Raw genomic sequence first — 18,024 nt, 5'->3', positions numbered from 1 at the left:
GAAAGATGATTGTTCCTTGTTTTGTGCCTGTAGGCTGGCTCTGAGGATTACTTACCTGTCCCAATCAGCCATGAACAGGAGGTGAAGATTTACTTTCCAATCAAGCTGACACCCTCCTTCCTTGCATTTCCACACCATCCCATGGAAATCTTGTATCGGTACAAAGTTCAGGTGAAGTATATATGGTGTGGAACATTGGGAGGAAGACCTCTTTGATATGAGAGCCCCTTCCAGAAAAAAAGCTTATTTACTTCTACCCAAACAGAGACCCTGTGAGTATCCTCAGTGGCAAGAGAGAGGGCTGTGACAGCCTTTGTTTCTTTGCTAGCCTGATCTTGCACCCACTAAAATAAAGGGCAAAATGCTCATTGTATTTACTGGGGACAGGAGCAGGCCCCCATGCTAGCAACATCACAGGCAGATGACTAGTGCTTTCCTTTAACCCCTCTGCAAGCCCCACCCTTCCTCACCAGGCTTGTTTGCTTTCCCTCCCTCACAGGTGGTCACATTTTACCTTTGTCCTTAACTGCTCCTTCTGATTCTGTTTCTCCAAGGCTTTTTTCCTCCCGTCATCTCTTCTTGTTCCCTTTACTGATCACGCATCCATGTTTCTAGCACCACTTATCTTTAGTTTGGCTACACAGCCTTCAAGCCCACTGGATTCCTGTATCATTCTAAGCTGTATTGTGTAAGCTGCTAGAAAAGGGGGCCGTGAACAACCTTCTTTCACTGTTCTGTTCCCAACTGTGCCACTGACTTGACTTAGGTAACAAACCTTCCTGTGTCTCATTTGTGCCTGTATGGTTTCTACTTTCCTATCCCCCCTTATAGGGGGATCATGAGACTTAATGAATGCAGGTGAAGTGCTTTGAGATCCTCAGATGAAAGGAACTGAAGAAATGCTGTTATTACTTTATTTTTACCCTATTAGCATGTTGTTCCACAGCCAAATCAGCTCAAGCACACAGTTTGCCAAAGAATTAACACTAATCTTGATCCCTGCACACAGTCCTTCTGCTCTAGTACTCTGGTAATCCAAACTGTTTACCTTTTCTATCCTCTGCTGTTTCATAGATAGAAGGAGGCAGTGGCAATTTCACATGGACCTCTTCCAATCAGACTGTAGTCACAGTCACCATAAAAGGAGTAGTGACTGCCGGGGTGGTCAGAGGGCAGAGCACAGTACAGGCCAGAGACGTGCAGAACCCCTTCCATTATGGAGAAATAAAGGTAAGTCTTTCCCTCACAAATCTTGCTTCAGTGACAGAGGGGGTTAGGGTGACCAGATGTCCTGATTTTATAGGGACAGTCCCGATTTTTGGGTCTTTTTCTTTTATAGGCTCCTATTACCCCCCACCCCATCCTGATTTTTCACATTTGCTGTCTGGTCACCCTAGAGGGGGTTGCTTATCCAGGTTTAGAAATCTAAAACTTGTATCTGAAGAGCAAAGTTGATGATGGGCACCTGCTTAGTAATGTTGGATTTGATTCTCCTCTGATTTACACTGCAGTTCAGCACTTCAGATAAGTTACTCCTGATAACTCACGGGAGGGAGGGAATGGAATGATCCCCCAGTGTTGTTGCTGTTTGTTTAAGCACAGACTTCTTATCAACATATTAACAATTGTCTGCTGAGCACAACAATATTAATATTTATTTGAGTGCCTGGTGTGGTACAGTAACAATAAAATCAGCTGTAACCGAATCTCTTAAACCTGTACAGTGGAATTCTGCCTATACGATTAAGGCTGCAAGTGGAATTCAGCTGCTAAGCCAGAGGTGGCCTCCACTTTTGTGTACTCTGTCTGCCTCTCATGAGCGATTCTCGGTTTCCTTCTTGAACCCGCGGCACTTTGCAGTGTGACTTGATTCTAACCCTGGAGGATCTAACCCTTCCTACTTTGCTGACTGAGACACTTGGTCAGTGCAGGTGTATGTCTTGAAATTGACGAAGATGGAGATTTTGCCATTTCATGCAGACATTGAGATTGGCCAAGTTTTGGAAGTTCCGCTCATGATGTACCACACCGATAGGGAGACAAGGGAGACCATTGCTTTTACAGACTGCTCCCTCTTAGCCCTGGACATAAGCATGGATAAGCAAGGAGTCTTCATTCTTGCTGAAGAGGGTAAGATAGATGAGCTCCAAATTTGACCACTTTTTAAAATACCTGTTTGCAAAGTCCATTTATAATTTATTTCCCAAAGTGTCGTTCTCTGTTTTCCGGTTTGAGTATTGTGTCAACCAGTCACAAGGTCTAGACAGAGGGATAGTCATCCTGTCATAATGTCTGGAACTGTATAATTTGACTCTTCCAAAAGTTAACAGGGACAAGATGAGTGGAGAGAGGGGGACAGTCTGGGAACATTTAGGAAAAAATCGGGAAGTCCATTACATCCATAACCCTGTGTCTAGACATCAGCCCTGCTCACTGGAGTTGTAGAAAGTGCTGAAAAAATGCTCTCAAATTTACAGGTAATCAGAAACCTGGCCTGACATTCTGCTCCAGTATCCAGTTAGCAGCAAATTCCTTGGGACACACTTTGGTAATGGTGAGCGTGACAGTGTTCCAGGAGTATTTTGAAACCAGTGCCACATTTGCTGCTTATGAGCCTCTCAAGGTGAGGAGGTGCTCCCCTCTCTCTACTTCCTTCCCTTCTATTTGAGTCATTCTTCTGTCTTTGCTGTCTTCACATATTTCCTTCTGGAGTGAACCCACTGATGGTAGTGAGGCAGCAATGCTAGTGCACACTTCCCTTCTGTTGTGGGCTACCTGCCATATTCATGTTGTCATGGAATTGTGGTCAGAAAGAGAGGGTACTTTACCCCTTCCCCACTGAGGGATTTGTGAGGCTTTACTAATTAACGTTTGGCAAGTCCCTTGGAGCAGGGAGTTTAAAGTATATCACCCTGAAATGTTGCTATATTTTCTCTGGGAGGAGGAAGTTCCTCCCATACCTCTTTTTTTCCTTGACATTACACCTGCCCACATTTGAAACCATATTTTGCAACTACCATGCTCCAGACTCAGAGGATTGAATAAATTCCTTTTGTGAAAAAAACTTCAAATATATCTGACAGGTCCTCTATTTCAGTAGGGTGTCTTTTTTTTATTTTTGGTGCAGATTATTATATATAGTATTAGTTTTCTTACAGCTAGCTCAATATAGTCCAACCCAGATCCAATAGCAAATGGCCTCTTCCTATAATAATGTGTAGTTTCTCAACGTTTTGGGCCTCCATAAGAACGTAAGAATGGCCATACTGGGTCAGACGAAAGGTCCGTCTAGCCCAGTATCCTGTCTTCCAACAGTGGCCAATGCCAGGTACCCCAGAGGGAGTGAACAGAACAGGGAATCATCAAGTGATCCATCCCCTGGCGCCTATTCCCAGCTTCTGGCAAGCAGAGGTTAGCTGGCTCCACTTAAAAGCCCCTTCCATTGCCAAGTGGTTTAAAGGAGCCCGAATGTAAATGAGAATCAGGCCCATTGGTTGTATTATAGACATTACCTTTTGTATGGCCTTGCTGAGACTGTATATTAAAATAGTAGTGTCTGCTAATTTCTCTTTGTGTGATCAGGCTCTAAACCCAGTGGAGGTTGCGTTGGTGACTTGGCAGTCAGTGAAGCAGATGGTATTTGATGGAGGGCCCGGGCCTTGGGTTTTGGAACCATCTCGTTTCTTCCTGGAATTGACTGTGGAGCATGAGGAAAAAATTGAAGTTACACAAGTCCGACTGCCAACTAAAAGGAAACAGAACGAGTACATTTACCGGATTTTGTGCCTGGAGCTGGGGGAGCAGGTAGGAAAAACACCTACGTTTTCTGCAATGTAATAACCAGCTGGCAACAGATTGGCCAATATCTCACACGTAAAGCAATGCAGTGTGAAAAAAACATGTTCCATTGCTCCTGACAGGAAAGGTCATGGCTTGCACTAGCACAGTCTAACTAAGGGACAGTTTGACTCTTGTGTACCGAAAAGTCATTTTAGAAACTCCTACTGTCCACTTGGCTGTGGAAATACAAAAAGGGATAGTGTATTGCTGCATCTGATACTTTAAAGTATTCGGAGCAGAGACGCTTCATTAGTGATGGTGCCTCCCCGGACACTCTGGGCCTCTAGAGATTCTCCCATAAAATGTTTGTTTGTTTTTGAGTCTCAGTATTTTTATTTTTTTTATTAACTAGACCTTTATCACAAGCCCTGACCCCCAGTATGGTCTTGCTTTTGTTTTCTTTAAATAAACCCATTTTGGGATGCTGTTCAACAGGAAATCATGGGTATAGCTGAAATTGAAAAGCCTGCTGTTAACCATCTCCCTTGCATGTCCTTGAAGGTATTAACACTCAGAGTAGGTAATCAGCCAGGAGTCCTGAACCCTAGTCCTGCCGTGGAAACTGTGCAGGTGACTTTCATTTGTGCTCATCCAGCCAGTATGTCTGTGACTCCAGTGTACAAGTTGGCTGCAGGTGCACAGCCTTGCCCATTGCCTCAGCACAACAAACAGCTGGTAAGACTTTAGAGTGAATAACACTCCTTTCCTATAATCATTTGTAGGGTGATTGGAAACCTATGATGCGTGTGATATGTTTGATGTCCAGATGAAGCTTATGTAGCATTAACTGATAATTTTATAGCTTTTATCAGGAAATCTATTATCTGAAGATGGAATCACCTCCGTCAAATGAAACTACTTTGATGGTCCCTGCTCAGTTCCTCTGCCCATCAAACTGGCTGAGTAATTATGTCAAATTACTGTGTAATTTGGCAATAACCATTCTCTGCATAAGAAAACTCCAAAGAGGAATCACAGCATTCTGGCCCCTGTAGTCTCCTTAGGCTGCACCTCTCTTGTTCAGATGAAGGTGGCAATGGGCTGCATTGTATAAGGTGGTTTTCCTCTAGAATCAGGCTCCGAGTTACTAATGAGATTGAGTTCTATTATTTTGGGTATAGATCCCCGTGTCCAGTTTGAGGAATACAGTTTTGGAGTTGGCCGTGTTTGATCAGCACCGGCGGAAGTTTGACAACTTTACCTCCCTGGTGCTGGAGTGGAAATCAGCCAATGAAAGTCTCGCACACTTTACTGACTCAAAGTCCATGCAGATGGTAGCAAAGGATGATGGGAGTGGACAGACCAGATTACACGGTACCTGTTCAGTTTTATACACTGAACTCCCAATGAAGTTCCACCTGCTTACCCCAGCACTGAATTTAGCTCAAACTCTCTCTCTCTCTCTCTCTCTCTCTCTCTCTCTCTTTCCTCCTAATATAATCTCTATATCTATGCATCACCGTGATATCTGGGCTTCACTTTCTTTAATGATTTTGGCTTTATTAATAAAGAATTCAACATAATTAAGCTCAAACCTCAAGTTTCCTCCCTAGGCTGGGCTCCTCCTAGGTTCTTCCCTAAGGACTGTTCAGCCTACTCGCTAGATCAGAGGTGGGCAAACTATGGCCCAGGGGCTGCATCCGGCCCTCGAACTCCTGCTGGGGAGCAGGGTCCGGCGCTCCAGCCGGGGAGTGGGGTCAGGGCCTTGGCCCACTCTGCGTGGCTCCTGGAAGCAGCAGCATGCCCCTCTCTAGCTCCTATGCATGGGGCTGCCAGGGGGCTCTGCACACTGTCCCTAGTGCTGCCCCCGCAGTTCCCATTGGCCAGGAACCATGGCCAGTGGGAGCTGTGGGGCAGCGCCTGCGGACAGGGTGGCACCTGTGGACAGGGCAGCACACAGAGCTGCCTGACTGCGCCTCCACATAGGAGATGGGAGTGGGGACATGCCGCTGCTTCTGGGAGCTGCTTGAGGTAAGCACTGCCTGGAGCCTGCCCAGCCCTGATTCCCTTCCCACAAGTCAAACCCCTTGGTCCCAGCTCCTCATCCCCAGCCCACACCCCCAGACGGAGCTCTCACCCCCCCCCCCACCTCCCAACCCCCTGCCTCAGTCCAGAGCTCCTTCCCACACCCTGAACTCTTCATTTCTGGCCCCACACCAGAGCCTGCACCCCCAGCTGGAGCCCTCACCTCATCCTGCACCCCAGCCTCCAATTTGGTGAGCATTCATGGCCCGCCATACAATTTCCATACCCAGATGTGGCCCTCAGGCCAAAATGTTTGCTCACCCCCACGCTAGATCATTTCTTTAGAGAGCCTGTCCCAGTCCCCTTACGTCTGCAAGTGGAGTAGCAAGCCACCTGCCTAAGTGAATCAGCAGCGCCCACTTAACCCTTTCCCAACAGAATTTCCTCCTGCTTCCAGGGTGGGTGGGGTATGTCAGACAAACACTGCTAGATAGCATGGGTAATGGATTATAGATGTGTGTTTTTAAACGTATCACACAAGGGAGCTGTCAAAGAACCATTCGAGCAGATTTCTAACAATTAATTAATTGCTTCCAATTCTTAACACTGAAATTATTGCTCATGAACCTCACTTGCAAATATTGCATCCTGCTCATTCTTATTCCTACCTGAAGGCGGAATTGCTGTTTTTGTTTGTTTTCCATCTCATTTCAGTGAAATTTCTGCTTTCTATTGCTTATAGGGCATCAGCTCCTGGAGGTGCACCGCATGAAAGGGACTATTCTGATTGGAGTCAGCTTTGTGAAGTATTCAGAGAGAGGCAGTCCAAGAGTGAGTGGAAGAGGACGTTTGGGGCACATTTTCAAACCTTTCTGAGATACGCGTAGTATGGGTTGCTTAATCTCTGGTTTATCTGTCTAGCAAACTGTTGCAGTCTACTGATAAATTGAGCTGAGTAGGTTAGGATTGTGCAGATAATTTTATTTTCTGGTTTGAATACTAGGTTTTGTCCTCTTTCAAGAGGAAAGTCCTATTTCTGCCATCATAGCCAGTTAGGAGAAGTGCTAGTGCACTGCTACAGCAATCATCAGTTCCTTCTGCAAAAGAGAAGGTTTGAGGTTTTGTGACTAGAGGGAATACAAATGTAACTTCTCTCTGGTTTTGGTTGCATATTTAGGAAGTATCTATCCTGCCTACCTCCACGGCTGTGGAGTTGTTACTGGTAGAGGATGTGACGGTGGTGCCAGACAATGCCACTATCTATAATCATCCTGCTGTGAAGGTAAGAACGTTATTAATATGGCTAAATTATATCACATCAGTCTTCGGTATATTATGCAGCATTTTACCATCAGTAGATGGTTTTTTTCCCCTCAACTGCCTTCATGAACATTTGGAGGACAGTGAATGTGTGTCCCTGCCTAAAGCTTCTGCCCATCTGTTGTATAACTGATCATCACTTCATGGAATGATAAACTCTTTGATCTCTCCCTTTTTGCTCAATGAAATGTAAGTACAGTGTGGTGTTGGACTGCAAGTGCTGCTTATGTTCAAGGGTAGCAGTGCTTCTGAAAAGAAGGTCACTGTTCCAGATGAGTGTTAAGAGATGATCTGCAAGTATTCTTTACAATGCATTTACTGAGGCCTGTCCTGTTTCAGTGAAACTGAAGAGACAGTGCAATTAGTGGAGGAATCACTGTTCGTTGCCTTAAGACATCCTTCTGTTGAGTGTCTGTGTAGCACTCCCAGTCCCTGCCCACTGGCCAGTGAGTGATGGGAAATCAGTCTTGGGTTTTCCATTTGAAAATCCAAAGCACTAACCCCCAGGCTGGACCATTCACAATTATTTTAATTGGATATATAGTGTTAGCTGATGCCCTTGAGCTTCCTTTCTTTGTAAGGTCAGCAGGGTCTCCTTGGGGGAATCATGACTTTGTGTATTAGAGCTGGCTATTCTTGATCACCTCATTGCTTAGGGACAAATTTGAGGTCTTTACTCGGTTTTTACTCATAAGAACCTAACAATGGCCAGACTGGGTCAGACCAGTGGTCCATCTAACTCAGTCTCCTGGTGCCTGATGTTTCACAGGGAACGATCAGAACAGGACAATTTATTGAGTGATCCATCCCCTGTCATACAGTCCCAGCTTCTGGCAGTCAGAGGTTTAGGGACACTGGAACATGGGGTTACGTCCCTGGCCATCTTGGCTGATAGTAATTGATGGACCTACCCCTCTGAACTCATATCGTTCTTTTTTTGAATCCACTTATACTTTTGGGCTTCGCAACACTCCCTGGCAATGAGTTCCACAAGTTGAGTGTGTGTTATGTGAAGAAGTATTTCCTTATGTTTTTTTAAGCATGCTACCTGTTAATTTCATTGGGTGGCCCCTGGTTCTTGTGTTTATGTGAAGGGATAAATAACACTTCACTCTTCACTTTCCCCACACCGCTCGTGATTTACAGCCGTCTGTCATATGCCATCTTAGTTGTCTCTTCTCTAGGCTGAAGAGTCCCAGTCTTTCTAATCTCTCCTCAAATGGAAGCTGTTCCATACCCCTAATCGGTTTTGCTGCCCTTCTCTGCACTTTTTCCAATTCAGTATTTATTTTCAATTCCAATTATGTGATTTTTTGAGATGGGGTGACCAGAACTGTAGGCAGTATTCAAAATGTGAGTGTAACATGGGTTTATATAGTGGCATTACGATATTTTCTGTCTTAGTATTTGTCCCTTTCCTGATGGTGCCTAACATTCTGTCCGTTTTTTTGACTGCTGCTGCAGAGTGAGCAGATTTTCAGAGGACTATCCAGAATGATGCCATGATCTCTTTCTTGAGCAGTAATAGGTAGTTTAGACCCCATCATTGTGTATGTATAGTTGGGATTATGTTTGCCAATGTGCATTACTTTGCATTTATCAGCGTGGAATTTCATCTGCCATTTTGTTGCCCAGTCACCTAAAGTAATGAGATCCCTTTGTAACTCTTTGCAATCAGCTCTAGATTTAACTGTGTTTGGTAATTTTTGTATCATCTGCAAACTTGGCGACCTCACTGCTTACCCCTTTTTCCAGATCATTTATGAATATGTTGAATAGCACTTGTCCAAATACTGATCCTGGGAGGACCCTGCTATTTACCTCTGACCATTTATTCCTAACCTTTATTTCCTATCTTGTAACCAGTTACTGATCAGACTTTCTTTCTTATCTGATGACTGTGTGTTTTGCTTAAGAGCCTTTGGCGAGGACCTTGTCAAAGGCTTTCTGAAAGTCCAAGTTCATTATATCAACTAGATCACCCTTGTCCATATGTTTGTTGACCCCTCAAAGAATTCTAATAGAGTGGTGAGGCATGATTTCCCTTTACAGAAGCTGTGTTGACTCTTCCCCAACAAATCATGTTCATCTGTGTGTCTGATAATTCTGTTCTTTACTACAGTTTCAACCAATTTCCCTAGTACTGAAGTTAGGCTCACTGGCTTGTAATTGCCAGGATCATTTCTGGAGTCTTTTTTAAAAAGTCAGTGTTACATTTTTTTAACCTCCAGTCATCTGGTAAAGAGGCTGATTTAAGCGATAAGTTACTGGTTCTGATATACATAAAAGAAATTTTGCTGTTAGCTTTTGTGTCTTTTTTGCTAATTTCTCTTCAAATTCTTTTTTGGCCTGCCTAAGTATTCCTTTACACTTGATGTGCCAGAGTATATGTTCCTTTCTGTTTTCCTTAGTAGGCTTTGACTTCCAATTTTTAAAAGAAGTCTTTTTGTCTCTAATCCCTTCTTTTACTCTGCTGTTTAGCCATGGTGGCGTTTTTTTGGTCTTCTTACTGTTTTGTTTTGGTTTTAGTTGGGGTTGACCTATAATTTGAGCCTTTATTACAGTGTTTTGAAAATGTTTCATGCAGCTTGCAATTTTCAATTCTTTCTTGGGCTAGAACTCCCTGTGGAGACTGAGTAAAAGCTGAGTAAGGATTCAGGATTTAAACTCCGAAGTCAGTGAGCCAGCACTCTGAGTTGGCAGAGGAGTGAGTGCCCTGGGATTTTACTCATTTTTCTATATCGTTCTAGGAAATATTTGCTCTAGTGGAAGGATCTGGGTACTTCTCGGTCAACAGCAGCAAAGAGGAGATTGTAAACACTACATACCTGGAAGCAGAGAGTGCCATCGAGGTGAGCACGTTCAAGATGTTTTCCCCTGGAGAAAAGCCTGGGTTAAAAATCTCAGTGAGATTCATCCTCCTGGAAAGAAATAGACATTTTTTCTTACTTTCCATCTCTCGTTTCTTTTTACCTTCAGAACTGTTTGCAGTTCACTTTAACACACTGGATCACTTTGCCAGCAAGTGTGTAAAGTGAGCCAGATATTTGTTAGACTAGATTTCTTAATAATAGAAAACATTAGAATAATGGATTAAAGTATGCCTGTCACCAAATGGTACAAAATACACTGTATCAGCTACTGTGTATAGATTTTTTTTTTACCTTTTGGGTTTTATTTTACATTTAGGGACTTGGCTGACTTCCAGATCCTGTATAGGGTGACACTTTCAACCATTATAGTTGCTCGATCAAAATTAATTCTCTCCTGTAATTTTCCTTACTGCTATTTCCTGTAACAGTAAATATAATACAATATAGTATTTGGTGATAACGGGCCCAAAAGCATGAGTGAGCAGCAGTGTCAGAAATCAAACTTGAGTCAGCTTTGCTTTCCTGTAGAGAGAAATTTAGCCTGAATATCAGGAAGAAACATCCTGACTGTGTGACCTTATGGACTGTTGAATAATTTCCAGGAAAAGTGGTGAAAACATCATAAGTTGAGACATTTAAAACTAGACTAGACAATGCTCTAGGAACTGTGCTATAGGAACAGTCCTGTGATGGCTTCTGGTTGACCCTAACAGAGCTTTTCCTCTTTTGTTTACATGGTTGTTTGAACAATGACTTTTCAGCAGAATGCTAGACTTGGTCACTTTTACAAGTTAGCTTTAGCTTTTTGGTGACAGAGATGCAAATTAAATCGGTATCCACTGCAGATAGTACGGCTGATACCTCCTCACTTTCCTTGTAGATCATCCCTTTGCATCCTGGATCTCTAACCTTGGAGGTCTACGATCTCTGTCTGGCATTTCTGGGACCAGCTACAGTCTATATACATGTGTCCGATATGCATGAGTTGGAGGTGGATCTCATTGATAAAGTGAGACAATCTTAGGGAAACTCAAATGTCTGTAAAAAATCTAGCCTGGTGGGATGTGATCTTTTTTGTTTGTTCTTATTTCTGTTCACACTTTGTTTTGTTGTTTTGTTTTTTCATTGTATGGAGCCATCTATGAAATAATTTTCCTTTCAAAAGATATTTGTTTTATTTTCACACTGTTAGAAAAATCTGTGTGAATGTATCTTTTTAAAATACAAGAGACATTGTCAATGTGGCAGCCTTTCACCTAGGCATCCAAGAACAGGATTCTTGGCTATTCCAATATGCTGTTGGCTCCCAAGTACAAAATATATGACTGAACAACATGCATTCATACACCTGCCATCATGAAGAAACTCATTTCTCTCTAAGTTGCTTAGTAAAGAAGATAAGACTCTTGACTATAGTGGGTGGTGGTTTTGAGAGTTTGAGGCTTCAAAAATATGTGAGTTACACTTTGGTTCTATAATTCTTATGATTCTTTCTTCAAATTTTGTGGAGCAGAGATATTTCACATGAGCCACATAGCTGGGCTTGGTGCAAGATTTGTACACAGGACTGCAAGAGAAGTTGTGTTTTTCCTTCAATACTTTGATAGACACTACCCACTCCTGCCCTAGTATCTACTCTTCTCTTCTTCCCTGGGGAGTAAGTAACTTCTGGAACTGAGTTGCAAGGGGCTTATGTTGAAGATTGAGTGCAATGTCATAGCTAGGTGATAAACCATGAAATCTTGCATCCACTTCAGAGGTTTGTTTTTGGCAGTAAATCATACCGCTGTAGAAGGACCAGGCCAGTCTTTTGGGTTTTCTTTTCACATTTTATTAATGTAAAATCTTAATTTACCTGGGTTAAAAAATGTTTAAGGCCATTCAGTGTCCCAATGATAGTGTCACTCGCTACACAATGGGAGACCCAGTGTGAATCCCTGCCTCATACTGTAGGGGCTGCCATACATTCTGGCAGCCCCACAGCACCTCTTAGAAGAGACGAGGCTCTAATTTTAACAGCAGCAACTCTATATGTCTGATGAAGAAGTGATATTGAAAGAAGAGGGAGCCTGCCTGCATCCTCTTGAATGTCCTGCCCATGTGAGTATCTCTCTGCAGGAAGGAGACCTTAAGAGAGGTAAGGTGGGTGGTGTCCTTTTGCAGCCCGTCCAAGGTTAGGCATAGGTACAGAAACCCTGCCAAAAATTGTAAAAGTGCTCTTTTTACCTAGATCGAGATTGGCAAATCTGTCCTAGTCAGCGTGCGAGTTCTTGGTTTTCATCGACATCCATTCAGGAGTAAATATTTCAAGTACATGAAGCTCAAACTGCAGGCGGCATCTGCTATTGTTACACTTGTGTGAGTAATACAGTAAGCAGCTTGGTGCATTTCCACCTCAAATAGCAGCTGAGAATATCCATCCTCTTCTGCAAAATAGAACTGATTACTACAGAGCAAAATCCAGCACCGTATCCATCCTCTGTCTAATGGAGTGTTGTGCTGACTAGATGTCCAAACTCCTTCATTCTGTCTCCAGTCATGTCACTGTCTCAGTGTGTGTGTTCTTGGGAAAGTCACTTCACCTCCCCATGTCTGAGGTTTAATCTTCTGTAAAGTCGGGATCATACATAAGTACCTCATAGGGTAGGTTGCCAGGCTTAATTCATATTTATAAACCTCTCAGTGTAGATCCCCAATGAAAAGCGATGCAGAAGGCAAAGTGTTATCTCCATTCCCATCACTCGGTTTTCTACACTGCCATGGAATCCCCTTGCCACAGAAAAAGATAACTGAGTATTAAATATGTTTACATTGTTTATTTCTGGCATGGTTAGTCCATAAATGTATAGATCTTTTGATTGAAATAATTTTCCTTAGAATCTCTGTATTATCTTAATACTGTACTGCTTGCTTCCTCTGGAGTTAGATGAAAATATATGTACTTACTTACAAATATCTTAGTATTCAGCAATGATGTCAGAGAAAATGGATTATATAACTTAAACCTTGCCACAGCATGACAAAAATTTTGTGTGCATGAGGAAAGAGACATTAATTTCCCTGGAAAATATAGATTCCAGAACATTAACATGATTGAACACAGCCACAGATATTCTCACAACTATCACAGATGGTGAATTCTGCCACTCAGAGCTTTGTGTAACATAAGTCTAGGACTGTCTTGGCTGTCTGGAAACACAAACCTCAGTATAAAAGACTCATTTTAAACTCATCAACTAGCTAGGGGCATTTTCTGTCCCCAGCATCATATGATTTTAATGCAAGCTGGGAAGCGTGAAATAACTGTTAAGTATCTTTGCAGGCTAATGGAGGAAGTGGGTGAATACTCTGAAGTCTATGTACTCCGAGCTGTTGCAATAGGCCAGACAACTTTGGTAGCTACAGCCTGGGACAAGATGGGAAGAAAAATCATGTCTGCTCCTCGGAAGGTTGAAGTAAGAATGCTCATCAGTTGTGCCTATCTACCTTCAGATGTTTCTCACTTGGTGTAGAATCATTTCCTTCAAAGTGCAGTGAAAAAAACACTTGGATAATGTTGGCCTGAAAAGCTTGGAGTTTAGATGGGTTTGACAGTCGTAAAAGAATGGAAAGATCTTATAAGAAATCACAGATTTCCTGTAAGGGCAACTTTCTGCTATTTGTATATTTTACCAAATTATCCCATTTTCCTTGTAAAAATCTGTTGTGACAAAGTTCCTTCTCTACCTTGGTGGGTCCTGCGCTTATTGGCAGATTTGCTCACCTCAGTGATCTTCCCCACAGTCTGGATCAACTCCTCCTGTGTCTGATCAGGAGTTGGGAGGTTTGGAGGGAACCCAGGCCCGCCCTCTACTCCAGGTTCCAGCCCAGGGCCCTGTGGATTGCAGCTGTCTATAGTGCCTCTTGTAACAGCTGCATGACAGTTACAACTCCCTGGGCTACTTCCCCATGGCCTCCTCCAAACACCTTCTTTATCCTTGTAATAACCTTAGTCCCAGATTTGGACCTTAGCGTCCAAAATATGGGGGTTAGCATGAAAACCTCCAAGCTTAGTTACCAGCTTGGACCTGGTACCTGCTGCCACCACCCAAAAAATTAGAGTGTTTTGGGGCACTCTGGTCCCTCTGAAAAACCTTCCCTGGGGACCCCAAGACCCAAATCCCTTGAGTCTCACAACAAAGGGAAATAATCCTTTTTCCCTTCCCCCCCTCCAGGTGCTCCTGGAGAGATACACAGACATAAGCTCTGTGAAACTACACAGAGTGACTCCCCCTCTCTGTTTCCAGTCCTGGAAGCAAAAAGTACTTTCCTATTCCCCCAGAGGGAATGCAAAGTCAGGCTAGCAATCCAACACACAGATCTCCCCTTGACTTCTTCCTCCCACCAATTCCCTGGTGAGTACAGACTCAATTTCCCTGAAGTAAAGAAAAACTCCAACAGGTCTTAAAAGAAAGCTTTATATAAAAAGAAAGAAAAATAAGTACAAATGTTCTCTCTGTATTAAGATGATACAACACAGGGTCAATTGCTTAAAAGAATATTGAATAAACAGCCTTATTCCAAAAGAATACAAATCAAAGCACTCCAGCACTTATATTCATGCAAATACCAAAGAAAAGAAACCATATAACTTACTATCTGATCTCTTTGTCCTTACACTTGGAAACAGAAGACTAGAAAAAAGAAACTACTTCTCCAAAGCTCAGAGAAAGCAGGCAGGCAGAAAACAAAGACAAAAGACTCAGACACTCAATTCCCTCCACCCAAAGTTGAAAAAATCCGGTTTCCTGATTGGTCCTCTGGTCAGGTGCTTCAGGTGAAAGAGACATTAACCCTTAGCTATCTGTTTATGACACGCCCCCCAAATTGCAGACAGTGGGGAAGCTCACTGGCGGCGATTTCCTTCTAGAACTTGAAAATAAACAGATTACTACAACACATGCACCTTTACATATACTACTAAGTATATAACTAACAGACTTCTACATTTTAAGAACACTTTTTAACTACTGAATTCTGGGAAACTCACGGGAGAGTGCATCAGCTACTTTGTTAGAAGCTCCTGTGATGTGTTGAATTTCAAAATCAAAATCTTGGAGAGCCAAACTCCAACGAAGAAGTTTCTTGTTGTTCCCCTTGGCAGTATGAAGCCACTTTAGTGCAGCATGGTCAGTTTGTAGTTGGAACCGCCGTCCCCAAACATATGGGCGTAGCTTTTCCAGGGCGTACACAATGGCATAGCATTCCTTTTCACTGACTGACCAGTGACTTTCCCTCTCAGACAGTTTCTTGCTGAGAAACACGACAGGATGGAAGTTGTGATCTGTTGCTTCCTGCATGAGCACTGCTCCTATACCACGCTCAGATGCATCTGTGGTTACTAGGAATGGCTTGTCAAAGTCCGGGGCCCTGAGCACAGGGTCAGACATGAGCATCGCCTTAAGCTGGGTAAAGGCCTTTTGACACTCATCAGTCCACTTAACTGCATTTGGCTGGGTCTTTTTGGTCAGGTTGGTCAGTGGGGCAGCGATTTGGCTGTAGTGGGGTACAAATCGCCTGTAGTATCCGGCCAAGCCTAAGAAGGATTGGACCTGCTTCTTGGACCGTGGGACAGGCCACTTTTGGATAGCATCTACCTTGGCCTGTAGGGGGTTTATGGTTCCTCGACCCACCTGGTGCCCCAGGTAAGTTACTCTGTTTTGGCCTATTTGACACTTTTTGGCCTTAACAGTTAGTCCTGCCTGCCTGATGCGCTCAAAGACCTTTTCCAGGTGTAGTAGGTGTTCGGGCCAGGAGTCTGAAAAAATGGCCACATCATCGAGGTAGGCAACTGCAAATTCTCCCAGTCCAGCTAGTAGACCATCTACCAGCCTCTGGAAGGTGGCGGGTGCATTTCGAAGGCCGAAAGGAAGGACATTGAATTCATACACCCCCGCATGGGTGACGAATGCTGACCTCTCCTTGGCAGGTTCATCTAGCGGTACTTGCCAGTACCCCTTGGTTAAGTCTATTGTAGAGATGAACTGGGCCCGTCCCAACTTCTCCAATAGCTCATCGGTGCGTGGCATTGGATAGTTGTCCGGACGAGTTACAGCATTTAGCTTACGGTAGTCCACGCAAAAGCGTATTTCCCCATCGGGTTTGGGTACCAGAACCACTGGAGATGCCCATGCACTGGTAGATGGGCGGATTATACCCATCTGTAGCATGTTCTGGATCTCCCGTTCTATAGCAGCTTGGGCATGAGGAGACACTCGGTAGGGTGGGGTTCTGATTGGGTGAGCATTACCTGTATCAATGGAGTGGTATGCCCGTTCAGTCCGTCCTGGGGTGGCTGAGAACAATGGGGCGAAGCTAGTGCACAGCTCCTTGATTTGTTGCCGCTGCAGACGTTCCAGGGTGGTTGAGAGGTTCACCTCTTCCACACCACCGTCTTTTTTTCCGTCGTAGTAGACACCGTCAGGCCACTCAGCATCATCTCCCTGGACTGTAAACTGACAAACCTGTAAGTCTCTGGAATAGAAAGGCTTGAGAGAATTAACATGGTACACTTTAGGCTTTAGTGAGGAATTGGGAAATGCTATGAGGTAGTTTACAGCTCCCAGGCGCTCTTGGACTGTGAAGGGCCCTTCCCATGATGCTTCCATCTTATGGGCCTGTTGCACCTTCAAGACCATAACCTGGTCTCCTACCTTGAAGGAACGTTCTCTGGCATGTCTGTCATACCAGGCCTTTTGCTCTTCTTGAGCATCCTTTAGGTTCTCTCTAGCAAGGGCTAAAGAGTGTCGGAGGGTGCTTTGTAGGTTGCTTACAAAGTCCAGAATGTTAGTTCCTGGAGAAGGCGTAAACCCCTCCCATTGCTGCTTCACCAACTGTAATGGCCCCTTAACCTCGTGACCATACACAAGTTCAAATGGTGAAAACCCTAAACTGGGATGTGGTACAGCCCTGTAGGCAAACAGCAACTGCTGCAACACTAGGTCCCAATTATTGGAGAATTCGTTGATGAATTTTCGTATCATGGCCCCCAAAGTTCCATTGAACCTTTCCACCAGGCCATTGGTTTGATGGTGGTACGGGGTGGCAACCAAGTGATTCACCCCATGAGTTTCCCACAGTTTTTCCATGGTCCCTGCCAGGAAATTAGACCCTGAATCTGTAAGGATGTCAGAGGGCCAACCTACCCTGGCAAAGATGTCTGTTAGGGCCAGGCACACAGTGTTAGCCCTGGTGTTGCCTAGAGCTACTGGTTCTGGCCATCGGGTAGCAAAGTCAACTAAAGTCAGTACGTACTGCTTTCCTCTGGGCGTCTTTTTTGGGAAAGGGCCCAGAATATCCACAGCTACTTGCTGAAATGGGACCTCAATTATGGGGAGTGGCTGGAGAGGGGCCTTGACCTGGTCTTGAGGCTTTCCCACTCTTTGGCATACCTCACAAGACCGGACATACTTGGCAACGTCCTTGCCCATCCCCTCCCAGTGGAAGGACTTCCCCAACCGGTCCTTGGTTCTGTTCACCCCAGCATGGCCACTGGGATGATCATGGGCTAAGCTTAAGAGCTTCCCCCGGTACTTAGTTGGAACCACCAACTGTTTTTGCGGCTGCCATTCTTCCCGGTGTCCACCAGAAAGAATTTCCTTGTATAAAAGTCCTTGGTCTATAACAAACCGGGATCGATTAGAAGAGCTGAGAGGCGGTGGGGTGCTCCGTGCCGCCGCCCATGCTTTCTGAAGGCTGTCATCTGCTTCCTGCTCAGTCTGGAACTGTTCCCTTGAGGCTGGGGTCACCAGTTCTTCCTCAGACTGTGGACTTGGGCTTGGTCCCTCTGGAAGCGATGTAGGTGATGGGGTTGTTTCCGTTGCTGGTGAACCGCTCTCCGCTGGTGCACCTGAGGGTATTTCAGGCTCTGGCTGAGCCTTTTGGGTATGGCTGTCTGTTGCTTCTGCCAGTTTTGGCTCGCTGGCGCCCTCTGGTGTTGAGTTTGAAGATGTAGTTGCACTTGCTGGTGCTGGTTGCTGTTCCAGTT

General features: G+C 44.3%; 1 protein-coding gene across 8 annotated transcripts in view; it reads left to right on the top strand.

The window, feature by feature from the left end:
- The window catches only part of NUP210L (nucleoporin 210 like), a 51,861-nt gene that overhangs the window by 12,376 nt on the left and 21,461 nt on the right, over nucleotides 1-18,024 (top strand). For all 8 annotated transcript variants that reach the window (XM_050931056.1, XM_050931055.1, XM_050931054.1 and 5 more), the window contains exons 11-23: nucleotides 34-171; nucleotides 1,075-1,230; nucleotides 1,932-2,130; nucleotides 2,478-2,623; nucleotides 3,583-3,804; nucleotides 4,342-4,515; nucleotides 4,962-5,154; nucleotides 6,548-6,636; nucleotides 6,983-7,087; nucleotides 9,876-9,977; nucleotides 10,879-11,007; nucleotides 12,229-12,356; nucleotides 13,321-13,453. In XM_050931056.1, coding sequence (XP_050787013.1) covers nucleotides 34-171; nucleotides 1,075-1,230; nucleotides 1,932-2,130; nucleotides 2,478-2,623; nucleotides 3,583-3,804; nucleotides 4,342-4,515; nucleotides 4,962-5,154; nucleotides 6,548-6,636; nucleotides 6,983-7,087; nucleotides 9,876-9,977; nucleotides 10,879-11,007; nucleotides 12,229-12,356; nucleotides 13,321-13,453 — 1,914 coding nt within the window. The remainder of the gene's footprint in view (nucleotides 1-33; nucleotides 172-1,074; nucleotides 1,231-1,931; nucleotides 2,131-2,477; nucleotides 2,624-3,582; nucleotides 3,805-4,341; nucleotides 4,516-4,961; nucleotides 5,155-6,547; nucleotides 6,637-6,982; nucleotides 7,088-9,875; nucleotides 9,978-10,878; nucleotides 11,008-12,228; nucleotides 12,357-13,320; nucleotides 13,454-18,024) is intronic.

Source organism: Gopherus flavomarginatus, chromosome 20 (genome assembly GCF_025201925.1).
Source record: "Gopherus flavomarginatus isolate rGopFla2 chromosome 20, rGopFla2.mat.asm, whole genome shotgun sequence".
Lineage (NCBI taxonomy): Eukaryota > Metazoa > Chordata > Testudines > Testudinidae > Gopherus > Gopherus flavomarginatus.
The sequence above is the reverse complement of the archived record's forward strand: the minus strand, read 5'-3'. Positions and strand labels throughout refer to the sequence as shown.